Below are 21,723 nucleotides of genomic sequence, written 5' to 3' on the forward strand. Positions count from 1 at the left end.
ATTGGGAAGGTCAGATAAAACACCAGAGATACATTTCTCCAGCATTTTTCTTGCAATTGCAATTTAGCTTGGACTGATGGATGGTGATGTTGGAGATGATGTTGGCATAGTTTAGATGGTTTTTTTTTTATACAATAAAAACTCCAGACACAAAAGACTTAATGCATCACCTTTTGGAATTGATCAGTATTATTATTAATATTATTTCTTATTTTTTTAGCAGTTAATTTACATTTAAGAATTTAATTCATACATACAGTACAATAATAAGAAATAGATTTAATAAAAAATATTTTAGAGGTGTCACAAATATTTTAGAAAATGTAATGTAGGTCTAGGTATATAGTCACAGTCCTAAGCAGGGATATTATTTATTATTTTATTATAGTATTAATTAATATTTTTTAATTTTCGTTTTTATATTTTCAGTTTTCATTGTAATTTTTTTTATTAAGCTTTAATTTATTTCATAAAATTGTATATTTTATATTTTTATTTCAGTTTCAAGGCAGCATTTCTATTTTCATTTTAATTTTATTTTTAAGCTAAAGTTTATTTTGTTTTATTTTATTCCATTTTCATTATAATGAACTAAAACAGTTTTTAATCGTTTTACCTTTAATTTACTATAGCAACGCTGGTACTTAGAAACAGATCAAACACAGCTTCCTGTGTTTGTGAATCTATAAACAGTGCATTCCTGAACACAGGAAGCGACCTCAGACTTCTTTGGAATCAGTTCTAAGCAGGAATCATTTGTGTTATTGTGAATCCTGTGGCTGTAACAGCTCAGAGCTGCTGCACAAGTCATTGAGGTGCATTCACATACAAAAGGACTTAAACAAAACTTCGTAAAGAGATAATGTGGCATGCACTGCTTCAAAAGAAGTTTCAAGATTGCTGTATGAGCTGGGACACAGAAGAAGATGAGATTAATTGGATGCATATGAACAGACACATCTCTAGTCAGTCACTGTCTGGAGGTATAGTAAACATCAACATCAAGAATTTAATCATTTTTAGGCCTAGGATCCATTGGTGGATAAAGAGACGGAGCAGAGACTTAAAATGGAGTGTTAAAATGAAGAGAGTTGTATTTTTATTAGCTAAAGATAACTAAGATTATTAAAAACAAATGCATTGCTCACTGTTAGTGATGAGACCTTATTGTAAAGTGTTACAGGAATGTTTTTTAAATCCACTCAAATCCATTATCATGTAAATATCTTGATGTCAAGGATTGATATATGATGTACAAATAACAAAGAGTTGCATGATGCAACTTTATGGCAGATTATTACAAACAACCACACCAGCCTTTATCATTTTAACTGTACAAAACTGATTAATAAGTGATAAGTGATTTATCGCAGGCCAGAAATTACAGTGCAGTTATTCACCGTTCGGTCACTGACCTAATTTTACACACTTTTCCACATGATAGTACATGTGAGAGCGTGTTTTTTAATTAATTTATTTATTTTTTGACCGCATTTAATCCTTTTGTTAACTTGTTTATGAAAGATTTTGTCACTGACTAATATTAGAGTTTCCAGCATAAATATATGTTTCCAAATATTTAAACCCTGTTTTATGCATGTTTGGCATTCTTTTGTCAGGCTTTAATTTGCTGACAAATGTATGCATGCCAAATTTGTTGCTGGACACGATTTTAAATGCAATTTTTGTTTTTCAGTTGTGTGATTCATTGTCTGGCCACCAGATAGTACACTGTTGCATCTATTATTTTGGTATTTCTCTTGTGCAAGAAAATCAAATGTTTAGTTTAAATTTAGTCATCATTCTTATGATATATATTTTCAGATCCTTCAGAGGTTATGAAAATGTACTGTTTTGATAACGATTGACGTAGGATGTACCCTCAGCGTCATACGTTTTATCGGCGTCATAAATTTGACTGTTATGAAGGCTCCCAGAACATCAACAAAAATAGTAATATCCATTTCCGATTTTGTCAAAACTCGATCAAAGCAATTCCCTAATTTCTATATCTATGTGATAAATGATCCATTTTAAAGCTATACGTCTGTCTTTGTAATGTAGTAGTCAATGTAATGTCAAATATTGCAGTGCAATGCAATGTAATGCACTGGACTCAGATAGAGGGTAACATAGGAGATTTGTTATCCATTATTAATCATTTAAATTGTTTTTGAGTTGACAATCACCAGAAGGGTTCAATGACCGCTTGGCTGTTAAACTATCACCTATTAAATGATCCCCTTCATACATGATGCATTTATTAAATCAGGCCAAATGCAATATTACACTGGAAAAATGGCAAAAAAAATGGCTAGTAACACACAGAGTTAAATGTGAAATGTTGAAGTAGAAAGACTAATCCAAAAAACCTACTCCAGTTATCTTTATATTTTTAAATCATAACCAATATATATTTTTACAGTGTACACTGAAAAAAAAGATGATAGTACATTTCAAAAACAGTTGTAAAGAAATCGCAAGTAACACATTAAATTAATTGAATTAGAATTTTTGTAAAAAAAACAAAAACAAACTCTACTCATCTTTGTTTAATTTACAACTTTGAAAAATCTACAGTGTAGTTTTTCTACAGTATAGAAAAAATATATAAAAATAACTTGGACTGATTTAAATATAATTATGGCACTGTTATCCAATGGTATAGGTACATTATAGACCTTGTATTTTATAGCAGCATGATTCTAACCAAAAAAATGATGAATTATAAATTAATAAGGAAGACAGATCTGTCTCTCTATTTACTGTATCATCATACCTAATATTGCAAGCCCAACCTTATAGGTATGTCTTAATAAACCAACAACCCAACGGTCATTCAACCCAATTTATTACTTATGTTCATGAGATGACATTAATAATCCGCAGTAAACTTCATTGTGATTTGATGAGTGATAAATAAATGTGATCAATATCAGGAACTCATTTACTCCTTTGACACTATTTTGAATCTCTGTTTAGCGTAGAGAACACACCGTGCACACATTGACCTTGTCAGACGGTGATCAGGTTATGTCTTATCAGTCTAATAAAGGGGAAGATAGTGTAGAAGGTGTGGAAAGACTGCACTGATAGAAGAGCCCCTCTGACTTGAGACAAACGCCACTGAGAGCAGCTCCTCACAACAGGTATGAATCAGTCCTTCTTGCTTACTCTATTATAAAAAAAAGATTAACAATTACTACACTGTTTAGTTATTTGATTGAGAAGTGTAAATGGTGCTCTTTTGAAATGTTATTTGTGACCCTGGACCACAAAACCAGTCATAAGGGTACATTTTTCGAAAATGAGATCTATACATCATATGAAAGCTGAATAAATACGTTTCCATTGATGAATGGTTTGACAATATTTGGAGAAATAAAACTATTTGAATATCTGGAATCTGAAGGTGCAAAAAAAAACAATTCAAAATATTGAGGAATTCACCTTTAAAGTTGTCCAAATTAAGTTCTTAGCCATTACTAATCAAAAATTAAGGTTTGGTATATTTATGGTTGGAAATTTACTAAATATCTTCATGGAACATGAATTTTACTTAACCGCTATTGCTAAAAATAGACTCAAGCAATTTAAGACTGGTTTTGTGGTCCAAGGTCACATATGAAGTTGGAAATGAGATCTTTCTGATATCTCAATCGTTTCATCTATGCTGTAAAAAATATTTTTCAAACTTGTACATAAAACAAAGATGATTTCAGTCTTTCTACTTTAAAATGGCATGTGTAATTCAATGCGTTACCTGCAATTTTTGTAATTATTGTGAAATTTTCTATTAATACCGTTATTTTGTTCTCGAAGATGTTACTAATCATACATGTGTCTCCAAGAGTTTAAGTAGATCTGTAATGTTCTATACTGCTCTCTGACTCCAAAGTTTGAAATCTCTAGTTGGAGATTTTTAATTATGAACATATTTCTAATAATCCAACTATCAAATTCTCCCAAAACAAAATGAAATGATCTGCTATTGACAGTATTTGCCTTGTTTTCTACAGTAACTGGCTCATTTGTGTGTTTTTATTAATTCTGTGTTTATTTTGTCCATGCACTAATGGTTTTTAATTATTCTTTGAATATTTCATCAAACATAATCATGCGAGAAGAACAGTTTAGGATTCTTAATATTCAGTAAATTTATGACACAACAAAGCATTTATTCTTATCTATAGTCATTAAACAAAGACAATAAGACAATAAACTTTTACCTACTATTATTAATCTGGCACTTCATATTTATTATTTAACATATATGTATGTGATTTGATGACGTTGGGAAGTTAAAACTGACTAAACTGATATTTTTTCTGTAAAACCATATTTCAGATGCATCCAAACTGAAAAATGAAGAAGAATGAAGGTGAAAACTCTCCCGGGGACAGTGCAGATAAAACCACGAAATCATACAAAGCTGATGATGGTATGAACTGTAGTGTGCTGTGTTTAATTTTGAAAGCATTTATTTATTTATTTATTTTGAAACACTTCCAATTAAGACGTACTTGTAATAATTAAGAAAAATTATTTAATGTTTTACTATGTGCAAATAATTTCTTCTCTTTTTTTACAACACAGATGCTGACCTCAAGTGAGTTTAATTTTTTTGTCTTGTATATATAATATATAAATGAAATATGGCAAAAATGCCACAGTAAGTGACACTTGTTGAATTTCACACCTCAAATACATTTCTTAAAGGAATAGTTAATTCAATTCAATTCAAGTTTATTTGTATAGCGTTACAAATCGTTACAAAGCAACTTTACAGAGAATTATGTTTCTACAATATTTAGTAGTAGCTTATAAGTGGTGACTGTCAGTTTGTGCACGTATGACAGGATTTTTCAGAAAAAATAATACAAGACGTAGTCAACCAGACGATGAACATTATTAATATTATTAATTAATAATTATTATATGATGCAGTCACACTTGTAGCAATATTTGTTAGTTCTGTTTGTTGATTCAAGGTTAGCATCATCTGGGGTCCTCTGAGGGTCAGCATCATCTCTTCTCAGGTGTTCTGGATCCAGACTGGAGCTTGTGTAAATCCTAGTTATCACGGGATGTAAATCCCTTGGCAAAACATAGAAACAAATAGAGACATCATTAGCATAGCTGCTGATCCAACAAAGTAAAATTAATTAGTTTAACCCAAGCTAAAGAATAAGAATACACATTTGATCAGATGCAACTACACTCACAATTTAAGAGATACATTATTTGAATGCTTGGCGAAAGAGATGCATTTTTATTCTAGATTTAAACAGAGAGAGTGTGTCTGAACCCTGAACATTATCAGGAAGACACCCTGATGAAGGCATGTAGCCGCAACGCGTAGGTGTACCTCTCACCATTTTTAAAAAAAAGCAAGCCAAGAATGTAATAAAGGCTTTTTAATTTTTTCACTGAGATATTCGAGTGCCTTGGAGTTCTTGTCTTCAGAGATTTACTATCCCACAACCAAAGAGCACCGAGACTTTATACCCCATGCAGCACTTTTGTTTTTGCATTACTTTGAATTATCAGGAAGGCTATTCCAGAGTTTTGGAGCCAAATGTGAAAAAGCTCTACCTCCTTTAGTGGACTTTGCTATCCTAGGAACTACCAAAAGTCCAGCGTTTTGTGACCTTAGGGAGCGTGATGGGTTGTAACGTGGTAGAAGGCTAGTTAATTCAGAAATGAAAATTTGCTGAAAACGTTCTCGCCTTCAGGAATTTTTAAGATGTAGATGAGTTTGGTTAATATGGAAAGCCATATACAGCTTGGATCATCTGAGGCTGAATACATTTTCATTTTAGGGTTAAATTTTCCTGTAATATTTTATTTTAGTCTAGTGATGGGTTTAGTGCTTTGGTAGACAGTTTTTTTGTTGTTGTTGTTGAATGTGTAGATAATATGAAGTGAATATGAAAAAAAAAACACATTTTATTTACACTATTGCTTTGATATGATGTAGGTTTGATTTACAAGTACAAGCAAAGATTCTTTAGATTCAGTTATCATAAATGAACTGTGTAGATGTATAGAGTTGGCCTCATAAAGTACTGCTCATAAAAATCCACCTAAGCTGCAATAAAGTATCTAAATTCTGTCTGTGTTTGAAGGAATGGCAGTGACAAAACCAAAGAGAAAGTGCTGACCGTTGGATTCTTTCAGCTGGTAGGCATCTCAGTGTGATTCTGCTACTCAGATTGATTTCATTCATGATTTCTCTCTAACGTCACTGTTTTTGGTCTCTGTCCAGTTCCGCTTTGCCACATGGAAGGAGGTCTTGATGATGGTGGTGGGAGGTGTGTGCTCTCTGGTCCACGGCGCCGCGTCTCCTCTCATGCTGCTGGTGTACGGCATGATGACCAACACCTTCGTGGACTATGAGCTTGAGGTGCAGGAACTGGCCGACCCGAACAAAACCTGCATTAACAACACCATCACCTGGCTGGACGGGACTGTGGCCGAGCGGCCGGACAACAGCACCACGTACTGTGGGTGAGTGAGGATCCATCTGATGATTGGTCAGATCATCTGTCAGGCAAACTCCTGCGAAGGGTCAGTTGAGGGCATTATGACAGTACAGAGCTTTTAAATATAAACATGGGAGAATTTGATGAGAAATATTTGAGTTCCTTAAGACTGAATTTGAGTTAATTGAATCTGAGATATTGATAAGATCTCTTATGAAACTCAAGAGGAGAAATGCATATGATATTACTAGCATAACAGTGGAACATTATAACAGTGGAAGCTAATTCCGTATTTTCGAATAATATTACCAAGGGGCAACATATATATTGAAAATAGAAGGAGACCTAGGACGGATCCTTGTGGCACTCCATATGTTACTGGTGATGACTCCTCATTTAAATAAACAAAATGGTAGCGATCGGACAGGTAGGATCTAAACTATCTTAGAGCCTGCCCTTGAATACCTGTATAGCTTTGTAATCGATCTAGGAGTATGTCATGATCTATGGTGTCGAACGCAGCACTAAGATCAATGAGATGCAGCCTTGATCTGACGCAAGAAGCAGGTCATTTGTAATTTTAACAAGTGCAGTTTCTGTGCTATGGGGGGCCTGAAACCTGACTGAAATTCTTCATACAGATATTTTTTTTGCAGGAAGGAGCTCAATTGAGCAGACACAACTTTTCAAATTTTTTTGACATAAATGGAAGAATAGGCCTATAATTTGCCAGTTCCCTAGGATCTAGTTTTGGTTTCTTAATAAGAGGCTTAATAACCGCCAGCTTGAATGGTTTTGGGAGGTGACCTAAAGATAACTGCGAGTTAATGATATTGAGAAGCATTTTTTTAACTCTTGTTTTAATTAATATATTCTATTAATATATATATATATTATATGTGTATATATGTGTATGTGTGTGTGTGTGTGTGTAGAATATTTTTTTATTTACATTAATATATTTAGATTTTTATATTATATAAATATTTATTACATTTAATTATTTATTTATTTTTTTTTTACTTTAGTTTTTTTTTTTCAACAAGTTTAATAGCCAGAAGGCTTTTAGGGAATTAACTGGAGGATTGGTTCAAACATTGTCAAATGTGTCAATTTGCAGTTTGTAATTCCAGCTGCATATTTTATATGTTCTTGCTCTGTCCTTCTCTACAGGGTGGATATTGAAGCTGAAATGTCCAAGTTTGCATTGTACTATGTTGGAATTGGAGTTGGAGTCCTTATTCTGAGTTACTTTCAGGTACACAAGAAAGTTTGTTCTCGTCTGATTTGAAACTTTTTACTGTAATGGCCATCCAGACGAATGCACTTGAAAGAAGTGGTGCAATATTAATGTCTGTCTAGTATCAGAGATCCAGTCAGGGTTTTAATATACATGTCCTTCATTTTTTTTAAATCTCAGTAGTGCTCCAGATCTGCTGGAGACAGAGGCATTATTATGTCTGAACCTCAAGAAGTCATGTTTTCAAATCCACAGTATTTATGAAGATTCACTCTGGTTTCAGATCGCTCTCTGGGTTTCTGCTGCTGCCAGACAGATCCAGCGCATCAGGAAAATGTACTTCAGGAAGATAATGTGTATGGAGATCGGCTGGTTTGACTGCAACTCCATCGGGGAGCTGAACACGAGGATATCTGAGTAAGTGTGTTTCCATTGTAATATTGTTAGATTTGTTCATGCATCTTTCATTAGTGGTGTAAAATTTAAAACTTTGCATTGACAAATCAAAATGTGCATTTTGAAGAGTGATCAGATTTTTTTAGTGGACGATAAACAATCCATGAAGAACACTGTAAAAAAATTTTTTTTTATAGAGCATGTTTTACGAGAAAATATTTCCAGTTTTCTATTTCAAAAGTTCATTTTAAATTCAATGTTACTTAACGTTTTTTTTTTTAATTATTAGTAAAATTTTCCAGCAGTTTCTGAGTCCTATAAAAATCCTATACAGTTTTTTTCAGTGTAATAAAATCTAGTTGATTTTTCATGTTTATAAGTTCTTTTTCCATGTAGTGACATCAACAAAATCAACAGCGCTATTGCAGACCAGGTGTCAATCTTCATTGAGAGGATCTCAACATTCATATTTGGCTTCATGGTGGGATTCATCGGCGGATGGAAGCTGACGCTGGTGGTGATAGCAGTGAGTCCTCTCATAGGACTGGCTGCAGGACTCATGGCGATGGTTGGTGTCACTATTAACAGTTTAATATGAAGGAGATTAAGCACTTGTAGAATATAATGTAGTGCACAAATGTAATCAGATCTCAGGACAAAATGCATGTTTTAAAGAAACAGTTCACCTGAAAATGTGATGAAAATGTACTCACCCTCAGGCCACCCAAAATGCAGGTGAGTTTGTTTCTTCATCAGAACAGATTTGGATAAGTTTAGCATCCCATCACATGCTCACCAATAGATCCTCTGCAGTGAATGGGTGCCGTCAGAATGAGAGTCCAAACATCTGATAAAAACATCACGATAATCCACTAGTAATCCACACCACTCCAATCCATTAGTTAACATTTGGTGAAGTGAAAAGCTGCGTGTTTTTAAGAAACAAATCCATCAAGTCATTTTTAACTTGCTTCCTCTATCTGTAATATTTCTTCATTGAAAATTAAATGGTATCTTCTGAATCAGGAGAGAAATCTGCACAGATCAGGCACTGTTCACAGGCTAAAACAAGACTAAAACCGTTCTATACTTATGAATTACGGACTCATATTTTAGCTGGAAGCAATGGTTTGAAGTTAAAATGCTTTGATGTATATGTTTATTAAAAACATTCAACTTCACAAGACATTAACTGATGGACTGGAGTGCTGTGGATTACTTGTGGATGATTGTGATGTTTTTATCAGCTGTTTGGACTCTTATTCTGACGGCACCCATTCACTACAGAGGATCCATTGGTGAGCAAGTGTTGCAATGCTAAACTTATCCAAATCTGTTTTGATGAAGAAACTAACTTTTTTTGGCGAATTATTACATTAAAATGTTGTGTTTCATCATTCAGTCATCCATTATGATTTTGTCCTATTTCAGAGTGTTGTAAAACATTTAATTGTATATTTTGTTTGATTTGAAGGCTGTGGCGAGGCTGACGGGTCGTGAGTTGAAGGCCTATGCTAAAGCAGGAGCAGTGGCTGATGAAGTCCTATCCTCTCTGAGAACTGTGGCTGCTTTTGGAGGAGAGCACAAAGAGGCAGAGAGGTACAGCATGCCCTCTTTATCTGTCAGTGCAACCCCATTTACTTTTGGATATTCAATGAGAAAGCACTGAACTTTCAGCCATCTGGAATTATGTGGATTGTGAAAAGTGGGCATTATGGAAGTAAGGGGCTGAAAAAGTAAGAGGGATGTTGATGTGATTTATTTATTAATCACAGGTATGACAGGAACCTTGTGGAGGCCCAGGCGTGGGGAATTAAGAAGGGAGCGATCATCGGTGTGTTTCAGGGTTACCTTTGGTGCATCATATTCCTGTGTTACGCTCTGGCTTTCTGGTACGGCTCAAAACTGGTCATTGAAACTAAGGAGCTCACACCCGGTGGCCTCGTTCAGGTACAACGGCCAAGTGTGGACAAAAGGAATTTTTTTTTTTGTGTGTGTATTTATTTTATTTTATTGTATTATTTTTTAATGTATTTATTTTATTTTATTATTATTAATTTATTTTTATTTAATTTTGTATTTTTTATTTTTATTGACCCATTAGTTTTTTGGAATTTTATCATTTTACATGATGTTTCCAGTTGCAAGTTTACAGTATATGCTGTTGCAAATTTTTTATATATAATGGATATTCAAAGTGCTATACATGAAGGCAATTAAAAATAATCATAAAAGATAGGTAGAAAATAAAAATAACAATAAAAAATAGGAAATGAAAGAAGTAAAAATAAGTAAGAAACATATTCATACATAAAATTGTACAATCCAGTCAGTAAGATGCAACAGAGTGCTCAGTCAGTCAGTTTGTTAATAATTGTATAATGTTTTTTGTTCTCTTCAGGTGTTCTTTGGTGTTCTTATGGGTGCCATGAATCTGGGCCAGGCCTCTCCTTGTCTTGAGGCCTTTGCCTCTGGTCGGGCCGCAGCCAAGAGTATATTTGACACTATTGACAGGGTGAAAATAACACACACACAGTTCTCACAAAATCAATGAATTTCATTCTTTCAGCTTCAGAAACAGATTAATGACTGTCACATCCTGTTCCCATACAGGAACCAGAAATTGATTGCTTCTCAGAAGAAGGTCATACGTTGGACAAAGTTAAAGGTGACATTGAATTCCACAACGTTCACTTCAACTATCCCTCCCGTCCTGAAGTGAAAGTGGGTTATAGTTTTTAGCATGCATAATTTAATCTAATGTTAGCTTTTTTTCTATCCAATATTGACTGACCATATCTTGTATTCAGATATTAGATGACTTGAATGTTGTGGTTAAAGCTGGCGAGACGACTGCATTCGTTGGACCCAGTGGATCAGGAAAGAGCACAGTAATCCAACTCATTCAGAGGTTCTACGACCCAAAAGAAGGAATGGTACAGTAGTACTATTTTACTATTATTTATATACTGCTAAAGTATTTATTTTTTGTTGTCACATTTCCAGTTTTCATTTTTTTATTTCATGTCATTTTAATTTAATTTATTTTGTTATTGTCATTTTATATATCTATATATATATATATATAATTTCAATTTCAATTATATATATATATAAGTTCAGATTTTTTAAACAATTTCATAGGACATCAGTTATTTCCAACAATCAATCAGTAAAGGAAAAAAAAGATTGTCTTTTATTTGTTAAAAATACCTTCCATGAATAAACACTAGTTTAAAATAGTTAAATCTAATACCAAATGCCTGATCTGGTGTTGAAAATTGAAATTATTGTCATTTTTAGGTCACCCTGGATGGTCATGACATCAGAAGCCTAAATATCCAGTGGTTGCGTTCCCTTATTGGCATAGTGGAACAAGAGCCTGTTCTGTTCGCCACCACGATCGCGGAGAACATCCGATACGGCCGTCCTGGAGTCACCATGGAGGAGATTATAGATGCTGCCAAACAGGCCAATGCTTACAACTTCATCACGGATCTTCCTCAGGTGCCAGTTACTGTATAAGATCAGCACATGCATTACCTCACTGATAAATAGATAAAGTAACAGAGGAAGTTTTTTTTTTGAATTTTGCATGTATTCAGTTTGCATATCGAACTAAATACATTTTATCACACTGTCTCATGTCATTCAGAAATTTGACACATTGGTGGGTGAAGGTGGGGGTCAGATGAGTGGGGGGCAGAAACAAAGGATCGCCATTGCTCGAGCGCTGGTCAGGAATCCCAGAATCCTTCTGTTAGACATGGCCACATCAGCACTGGATAACGAAAGTGAGGCTATAGTACAGGAAGCCTTGGACAAGGTGAGTTTTACAACATCCATTAGCTAAGAACAAAATGTAACTTCTTCAGGTGTTTTTTTGAAGCTACATCCATCAGTTCAGCACAGTCCCTCATCCTGTCCTTACTTTCTAACTCCTTTAACTCCTTTTTTAAAACTCCTTTAGAACAGGGCCTAGCACCCATTTAACACCTTAGTAATGAGACACAACACCATAGCAGCCACACAGCTGCCCATGTATTCATAACTATATGAGATGCAATTAAACCTTGGACTTTGAGGCTTTTATTCTTGACAGACTGTCCTTTTCTAGTTATAATTAATTATAGTATCCTATAATTTAATGTTGCATGTTGTACTGAATTAAGAAACTTGTAAGCAAATCCATGTTTATTCAAGAAACTGATATTTCCATACATTTATTGTTGCACACACTCATTCAATGATATTTTTCAGGCTCGACAGGGAAGGACGACTATCAGCATTGCACACCGTCTGTCCACCATCCGTAACGCCGATGTTCTTGTGGGCTTTGAGCATGGACACGCTGTAGAGAGAGGCACACACAGCCAGTTACTGGACAGAAAGGGAGTTTACTTTACCTTGGTCACACTCCAGAATCAAGGGAAGGATACAGACAGTGATAAACCAGAGAACAGTGAGTACGGGGACTTTTGGAAGTCATTTGGTGTTGGAAACCTGTATGGTGGTGATTTTCTGTGAAACACAAAAGCAGAAATTTTGCATTATTTCACCAGTGAATTTCCATGCATTATAAGCTATGTGTCCATCCATGTATTTTCGTACGTATTAAAAAAAATAAAAATAATAATAATAACATTGGATTGGTGTTATTTTTTATGGTTGCGACTTTTTTGCTTTTTTTTTTTATCTTTGACATTTTTTCTTAGAATTTGTGTGATATAACCTAACAGTTATTTTCTCAAAATAGTCAGTTTTATTTATAACTCACAGTTGCGAGTTTATCTCATAATTCTAAGAAAGAAGTCAGAATTACAAGGTATAAATTTGCAGGTGCGAGGAAAAAAAGCACTTTTATCACGCAATTAATAATATAGGATGGAAATACTTTATTTGCAAATGTTATATGTGGTACTCTAATTTAATTTTGCAACTTTAGATGAAAGCATAGCAGTACTTACTACATCTGTCAAGGACAAAAACACAAAAACATAAAAACAGTCCACATAACTTCTCCATTGCACTACATTCTTCTAAAGCGATGCAATAAAATGAAGGTGCATAGAGATAGTTTTGAATGACATGAGGGGAAATGACATTGTGTACATTTTTGGGTGAACTGTTTCTTTAAACACTAACATGATACTGAATCACACAGCTCCTGAGATGAACTTGACAGAGGAGGATGGATTTGAGAAAGCAAGGAGCTTCAGCAGAGGAAGTTATGAGAGCTCCTTAAGGTACATAAACATTATGACATTTAATATAATCTTGAGAGGATTTGTCGGAATGTTCTCTTTTTAAATTAAAATGCCTTTTCTATAGGCGTTCTCTGAGACAGCGCTCACATTCTCAGATGTCAAACAAAATCCCGGATGCCATATCTGGAAAATTCGAAATCCACTCAGACCGATATGAAATGGAGGAGGTTGAAGCAAACAACAAGGTCTAGAACTGAATACAGTTGAATACAGTATTTCTGCTTTCTATATTTATTCTAAAGTTCCCTGTCTTGTCTTGCAGAAAAGCAAGGGTGAGGATGAAGAGGTCATTGAAGCGGCTCCTGTGGCACGAATCCTGAAGTATAACCGTCCTGAGTGGCCGTATATGCTCCTGGGCTCTTTAGGTGCTGCTATTAATGGATCTGTCAACCCCATCTATGCTCTTTTATTCAGTGAAATCCTTGGGGTGAGACACACACACACACACACACACACACACACACACACATGAACATGAGATACAATCTGTCTAGTTTTTATCTGCTAAGGCAGTTCTGTGTTTTACTATTATTTATCCCCAACCCTAAGTATTAAGCTTTGATGTGTACCTTGCTAAAAGGGTTTTGCATAAAATTTACAGTAGCATCCCATTAGTTGGCAACCGTATAAACATTGCCTGCGTTATACATAGTTTTCTCATGACATCACACATCACATACACACAATGTTTTTATGGTTCTAGTTTTATAATAACCCATGCTAGGCAGGTTTCGCACAAGCAAACACCACTCATCTTTAGTGTGTGTATGATCTGTTATTAAGTGTATCCTGTTATTAATCACAGGAATGGAGTTTAATAATATCATGGTTGCTTTTCAGACATTCTCCAATCAAGACCTGGATGAACAAAGGAGGCAGATAAATGGGATTTGTATTTTGTTTGTCAGCATAGGAGTCCTGAGCTTCTTTTCACAGTTCTTACAGGTATTCCCAGAGTTCTTAGTGAGGTTTTGTATACCTACGTTTTGTCCTTTTTCCATCAGAAGTGTGTGTTATTACAGCAGATCATCACTGATAGTGTGATTATACGTTTATTGCAGGGCTACTCTTTTGCCAAATCAGGAGAGCTGCTGACTCGCAGGCTGAGGAAGGTTGGATTTCAGGCAATGTTGAAGCAAGAGATGGGCTGGTTCGACAACCCCTTTAACAGTCCTGGTGCTCTGACTACCAGACTAGCCACGGACGCCTCAATGGTGCAGGGGGTGAGTGACAAAAGAATACAATAATGACACAAAATGTTGCAAAGCTGGAGAAAACAATCATTTCATATGAAAAGAGGTATTTCTTGAAGCAAAAAACAGATATCGAAAACGGATATAAAACACATTTGTGACTGAAAGATTGTGGCACACAGAAACTTTACATAAAAGAAGATAGTTTGCAGCAGCCCAAACCTTGCCATTTAATTCCAAGTATCATAGAGAGGCTAGGAAATGGATATAAAACAAACTTGTGGATGATTTTGGCATATAGAAATATTACTAGCATTATAAGTTGACTTCGGGGTGAAGAATTACATTAAAAAAGTTTCATATGCCCCTTTAAGATTTGCAGGAAAATACAATACTAATAAAAAAGGTTGCAAAAAAAATCATATGCAAAAAGGGTGTTTTTTTGAAGATGCAGCAGCGAAAATCTGAGCATTTAATTCTAAGGAAAATTGACGGAATATGGCACACATAAACTTTACTAACATTATAATTAGTAAATAAAAATAACTATATAAATTTGATATGCCTCTTTAGATTTTAAAAGAAAATACACTAAATACAAAAATTATAATAATATAAAATCATAAAATTATTAAAAAATATATTTTCAGTGGACCTTAGGTGGATGAACCACGTTATAAAAGATGTATGATATGCACCTTCTTAAGATATACATAACTGATATATGGTTAAGTGTGTGTTTGATTTGGTTTAATGTGCTCTTCACCGAAGGCTACAGGCTCACAGATCGGCATGATCGTGAATTCACTGACCAACATTGGTGCTTCCTTCATAATTGCATATTACTTCAGCTGGAAACTGAGTCTAGTGGTCACCTGCTTCCTTCCTCTCATCGGCCTGTCTGGAGTCTTTCAGGCTAAAATGCTGACAGGATTTGCTCACGAGGATAAAAATGCACTGGAGGCTGCTGGGCAGGTACAGTGAAGTCATGTTAAATAAGGTCTGCTTCATTCATTTAAATGCATCCTTTGTGCTTTCTCTGAGGCAGCGAATACACATGCATGTAGTCAGATTTATGAATGAATCACCAGTTCTTCATTAATGAATCGGTCAGAAAGTCTCATTAATCTGCATCAAATGTTTCTTGAGCATCAAATCAGCATAGAAAGATTTCTCAAGGATCATATGACACTGAAGTAACTGGAGTAATGATGCTGAAAATTCAGCTTTGCATCACATGAATAAATAATATTTTAAAATATATTCAAATAAAAAACAGCTATTTTAAATTGTAATAATATTTCACAATATTATAATTTTGCTCTGGGCTTTTACACAAACGTGAATCCCGCCAATAAAAAAAGTACCATTATTTTAGTTATGCACGTGTGTAAATTGAGCTCTCTGTTCATACAGGTGTCCAGTGAAGCTCTGAGCAACATCAGGACCATCGCCGGTTTAGCCAAAGAGAAACACTTTGTGTCTCAATATGAAGAGCAACTGCAAACACCATATAAAGGGGCAAAGAAAAAAGCTCATGTTTATGGCATCTGTTTTGCATTCGCCCAGTGTGTCATTTTCATGGCCTTTGCTGCCTCTTTTAGATACGGTGGCTATCTGGTCAGTAACGAGGGACTTCCATACATGATGGTATTCAGGTTAGTGCTTAGTACAGGTTTAAAAAAATAAAATAAAAATACACACCGCAAAGATTGTGGCTTAATTAACATACTCATTAAAATGAATGTCTGTATTAATGCATAAAAAAGCTTGCAGCATATACAACTTGGCATCAGTTAGAGGGAATTGTTTGAACAGATCAGGTTATTATTGTCCTTAATAGATGCTGATGTGTGTGTTTATTTCTCAGAGTCATTTCAGCTCTGGTGACCAGTGCCACTGCACTTGGCAGAGCTTCATCCTTCACTCCAGACTACGCCAAGGCCAAGATTGCTGCGGCCCAGATTTTCAAACTGTTGGACAGGGTTCCCAAAATTAACGTCAGCGAAACAGAAGGACAAAGTTGGGTAAGAGAGCATCAGTTTTTTTTCCTCCCAGCTGTTAACTTCCGTCATTTTTCCTAGTTAGCATGACTAGTAGAACTTTACCATTCTGTGGGCAAAATTCATCTTTCTCCATTGATGGCCATTCTTAATTAGCTGAAAATTTGTGAATTTGAATGTGCAAACTGATCAAAAGACAGAGTTTCTGATGGATGGTTGTCTAATTTAAAGTGTGGGCTGCTCCTCTGAATTTATTTTATTATTATTATTATTATTATTATTTTTACATGGTCTTCTTCTGGTCATAGTAAGAGACAGATGTGATTTATTAATTATTATTTATTTTATTCCATTATTTATTTTGCTTTATATCATGACCTCTTTCAGTAATATTTTTGTCATTTTATGCATATTATAAAAATAAATGCATACAGTGGGTTTTTATTTTACTTTATTTTCTATTTCATATTTAATTTCTATTTTACTTCATAATATATTTTTGTTTTATTTTTTAATTTAACTTTATTTTTCAATTTTATTTTTGGATTTGTATGTTAATATTAATAGTTATTTTGTAAATTATCCCCTTTATGTATTTCAATGACATGTCTCAGGTGGTAGGGATATTTAATGCATGTTATTCCCAAAAGAGATGCTAACAGACACCATCAAATGTTTTTTTTCTTTTTTCAAGTATTTTGTGACCTTTAGTACATGTCTACATTGTGTACATGCTAGTGTTCACCTAAAAGTTGCCAATATTAACTTTTAGTAGATACTGTATACTTAAAAATGTCATATTGTAATATTATTGATTCTGCTTTTTTGCCTTTATAATGTTCTCTTCTATGCTGTTACAGGATGACTTTAAGGGCCAAATAGAATTCAAAGTGTGCAGGTTCACGTATCCCAGCAGGCCAGACGTCCAGGTTTTAAGGGGGCTGGAGGTGTCAGTACGTCCAGGACAGACTCTTGCTTTTGTGGGCAGCAGCGGCTGCGGGAAAAGCACCAGCGTTCAACTGCTGGAGCGATTCTACGACCCCGATGAAGGACAAGTGGTATGAAACCACATTTATTGAATACTTACATAAATGCAGTTAGCAGATGCTTTTAACCAAAGCAGAACAAAAGCAATTTGTCACAGAGCCAACAGTATTAGTAATTTTAATGCATATTTAATTTGCTCAGAAATTGCTTGAATTTGAAGCTGTTGCATTATTGCAAGAATTATTACCAGATAGATTTTTAAAGATTCACATTATAATCTAGTTGACAATAATCATGTCATTTTGCCAAAAAAACACACAAAACTGCTGTAATTAGATGCTATTAAAATATCTCTTAATACAAGTCAGACGATGAGGAAGGATTGTGAATTCCTTGATTTCTGTCACAAACTATGACTTTCGGTTATTGCCCTATAGCTGATCGATGGACGTCCATCTGCGAGCATCAGTGTGCCTTTCCTGAGGTCTCAGATCGGCATCGTATCCCAGGAGCCAGTGCTGTTTGACTGCAGTATTGCAGAGAATATCCAGTATGGTGATAATTCTCGTACCGTGAGCATGAAGGAGGTTATAGAGGCTGCAAAGAAGGCCTATCTGCACGATTTTGTGATGACACTACCTGATGTAAGTTATGCATTCCTTTTATTCATGACTGACAATTTGGATTTAAATATGGCTTAAAGTCAACATTTGTTTGTCCATTTTATTTTTGTAATTGAATGTATAATCCGCTATGCTGTTATAAAGATCTCGTTGATTTACAGCTATCAAAATTTTAGCGTACTTATGGCCATATAAATATCAGCATCTGCACCAAATTGCATATTTATTTCTTCCTTCCTTGAGTATGAGCTACATATTCTCACTATATAAATCATAAAAGACTGAAATATCAAATATGATACAAAACATAGAAACACACATGAAACTTTTTGTTTAGATTTCCAATAAACCGTTCCATTTATAAAAAAAATTTTTTTTATATTTTTGATTATTGTTGTGTTTTTTAGAAATATGAAACTCAGGTCGGTGCTCAAGGCTCTCAGCTGTCCCGCGGTCAGAAACAGCGCATAGCGATCGCAAGGGCCATCGTCAGAAACCCTAAAATCCTGCTGCTGGATGAGGCCACGTCTGCTCTGGATACTGAGAGTGAGAAGGTAAAACTATTTTCATGTGTGAATGCACTGATTTTATATTCTGACTGTCATTTGCTGAGTAGTACCTGATTATATGAGATCTGAATTGCATAATCAAATTCCAAAAAATACATAATTGTCATTAGATCGCACACACAACAAGTGTTTTAATTAGATTTTTTATTTTAAAAATATATGTTTAAGATTTAATTAGGTAATAGGTTTTTAATGATTCATGAACCCCCTGCAGTTCCTAACATATTGTAATGTTTAATGCACTTCATGTGGTTGATAACAAAGAATGGAACACGTTTTCTTTTTCTTTGTATTTTTTTTTTATATCAATATGGTACAAGATTCTATTCATATTAATTGGTGAATGAGTTAAGGGCCTTTCACACTGAGCGTGATTAAGCGACACAAATGTACAATACAAAACAATTGATTCCTTTGGAGCTTTTCAAATTGGGCACGATAATTTTTTTCCCGACCACTGTAGATTTGAGCTTTAAATCACATGCTCAGAGTTTACAATTAATTAATCTTAAGGAGGTTAAAAGTACAGTAATCCAAAGGTAGTTGGATTATACAAGATAAACTTAATCTAAAAGTAATCGTAGGGGGTTAAATGTAGTTTTAAAGTAGTAAAATAGTAGTTGGATTATATTACATAATATGTGTTATATGTTATTGGCCACCAAGTAATCTGCTATGCTATTATAAAGATCTTGTCGATTTACATTACAAGCTTTCAAATTTTTAGCGTACTTATGGCAATATAAATACTACAATTTTCATCATGTAATTTGTATTCAAGAATGGACCACAATTTGCAAGAATCTACTCGGCACTGTATTTTTGAATACTTTAATGCACAAAATGTGTTTGATTTTCGATCTTCAGGTTGTTCAAGCAGCTCTGGATGAGGCCCGTCAGGGACGCACGTGTATCGTCATTGCTCACAGGCTTTCCACCATTCAGACTGCTGACATCATCGCTGTGATGTCACAGGGCATGGTAATCGAGAAAGGGACCCACGAGGAGCTCATGGCCAGGAAAGCAGCATACTACAAACTTGTCACCACAGGGGCGCCTATTAGTTAAAACTTATATAGCGTTTAGACAAGCAAGTTGTCCCACCTCAAAATCACACATCATTGCTTTGTCTGGCTTATTTGGGCCATTCAAACTGATTACATCTCATTACATTTATTGATGGAATTACTGAACTGTTGTTGAGGTGTTTGTTATTGATTTGTATTTATTGATAACTGGATGTTTATTATGTCTTGACAGTAACCTCTATGTGTTTGAATTCTACTAAGACAGAGCTGGATCAGCTGTATTGTGTTTGTTGTTTTCAAGAAACTTAGTGAAAATGTATTGTATCAAAATGTGTGACATGCATAGTTTGGATTTGTACTAAAAGGTTGTAGAGGTTTGACTTATTGTAGCAGCTGAAGATATGGTGTCCTTGAACTGTAGTGATAATAGTGCAGGACTGATAACGTTCATAATCACTGATACCTTTATGCTCAGTCATTGTTTAATGTTGTGCCATGTGTGATCTGGTTTTGATGTCTCACTTATTGTCACTCAAAAAGTACTTTAAAAACTGTAATTTAAACATATGTGTCACTATTAATTTTGCTTTCAATGAAAAAAAAAAAAGAGTATGTTTATTAATTAATTATGCTAATTTAGCTTAATAACAACAGTATTAAGTTATGGTATTAAGTTTCTTCTCTCTTGATGATTTGTTCCATAGGCCTAAGAGGGCATAGTTGTAAAAGGATTAAAAATAATAATAATAATAGGTGTTATGGAGGCCCAGGATGCTTCGATAGTGGCCTTAAGCTCATCCAGAGTGTTGGGTCTTGCATCTCTCAACTTTCTCTTCATAATATCCCACAGATTCTCTATGGGGTTCAGGTCAGGAGAGTTGGCAGGTCAATTGAGCACAGTAATACCATGGTCAGTAAAACATTTACCAGTGGTTTTGGCACTGTGAGCAGGTGCCAGGTCGTGCTGAAAAACGAAATCTTCATCTCCATAAAGCTTTTCAGCAGATGGAAGCATGAAGTGCTCCAAAATCTCCTGATAGCTAGCTGCATTGACCCTGCCCTTGATAAAACACAGTGGACCAACACCAGCAGCTGACATGGCACCCCAGACCATCACTGACTGTGGGTACTTGACACTGGACTTCAGGCATTTTGGCATTTCCTTCTCCCCAGTCTTCCTCCAAACTCTGGCACCTTGATTTCCGAATGACATGCAAAATTTGCTTTCATCCTAAAAAAGTACTTTGGACCACTGAGCAACAGTCCAGTGCTGCTTCTCTGTAGCCCATTTCCTGCACACGCCTGTGCAAGGTGGCTCTGGATGTTTCTACTCCAGACTCCCCCAAGGTCTGGAATCGGTCCTTCTCCACAATCTTCCTCAGGGTCCGGTCACCTCTTCTCGTTGTGCAGCGTTTTTTGCCACACTTTTTCCTTCCCACAGAGATGCCTTGATACAGCACTCTGGGAAGAGCCTATTCGTTCAGAAATTTCTTTCTGTGTCTTACCCTCTCGCTTGAGGGTGTCAATGATGGCCTTCTGGACAGCAGTCAGGTCGGCAGTCTTACCCATGATTGCTGTTTTGAGTAATGAACCAGGCTGGGAGTTTTTAAAAGCCTCAGGAATCTTTTGCAGGTGTTTAGAGTTAATTAGTTGATTCAGATGATTAGGTTAATAGCTCGTTTAGAGAACCTTTTCATGATATGCTAATTTTTTGAGATAGGAATTTTGGGTTTTCATGAGCTGTATGCCAAAATCATCAGTATTAAAACAATAAAAGACCTGAAATATTTCAGTTGGTGTGCAATGAATCTAAAATATATGAAAGTTAAATTTTTATCATTACATTATGGAAAATAATGAACTTTTATCACAATATGCTAATTCTTTGAGAAGGACCTGTATTTGATTGCTCTAGTCTTTATCCACTCATCA

At 35.0% G+C, this 21,723-nt stretch overlaps 1 protein-coding gene across 1 annotated transcript; it reads left to right on the top strand.

Moving 5' to 3' along the window:
* The first annotated feature begins 666 nt into the window (after positions 1 to 666).
* abcb11a (ATP-binding cassette, sub-family B (MDR/TAP), member 11a) lies at positions 667 to 20,417 on the top strand. The gene is made up of 29 exons (XM_059562522.1): positions 667 to 983; positions 3,046 to 3,149; positions 4,348 to 4,441; positions 4,597 to 4,609; positions 6,129 to 6,183; positions 6,269 to 6,510; positions 7,659 to 7,743; positions 8,009 to 8,142; positions 8,518 to 8,689; positions 9,596 to 9,720; positions 9,897 to 10,071; positions 10,523 to 10,636; positions 10,735 to 10,845; positions 10,932 to 11,057; positions 11,425 to 11,628; positions 11,777 to 11,947; positions 12,382 to 12,583; positions 13,286 to 13,367; positions 13,453 to 13,573; positions 13,651 to 13,815; positions 14,229 to 14,333; positions 14,450 to 14,611; positions 15,353 to 15,556; positions 15,998 to 16,239; positions 16,452 to 16,608; positions 17,445 to 17,642; positions 18,009 to 18,215; positions 18,602 to 18,748; positions 19,631 to 20,417. Exons 3-29 carry the CDS (start codon positions 4,366 to 4,368, stop codon positions 19,829 to 19,831), a joined length of 3,996 nt encoding a protein of 1,331 aa, XP_059418505.1. The 5' UTR covers positions 667 to 983; positions 3,046 to 3,149; positions 4,348 to 4,365; the 3' UTR covers positions 19,832 to 20,417.
* The last annotated feature ends 1,306 nt before the right edge of the window (positions 20,418 to 21,723 follow it).

The sequence above is a fragment of the Carassius carassius genome, chromosome 11 (assembly GCF_963082965.1).
Source record: "Carassius carassius chromosome 11, fCarCar2.1, whole genome shotgun sequence".
Classification (NCBI taxonomy): Eukaryota; Metazoa; Chordata; class Actinopteri; order Cypriniformes; family Cyprinidae; genus Carassius; species Carassius carassius.

Coding starts and splice junctions, on each gene's coding strand:
- abcb11a (XM_059562522.1), top strand. CDS start 4,366: ATGAAGAAGAATGAAGGTGAAAACTCTCCCGGGGACAGTGCAGATAAA. Junction 16,609..17,444: donor AAACAGAAGGACAAAGTTGG/GTAAGAGAGCAT, acceptor ATGCTGTTACAG/GATGACTTTAAGGGCCAAAT. Junction 18,216..18,601: donor TTGTGATGACACTACCTGAT/GTAAGTTATGCA, acceptor TGTGTTTTTTAG/AAATATGAAACTCAGGTCGG.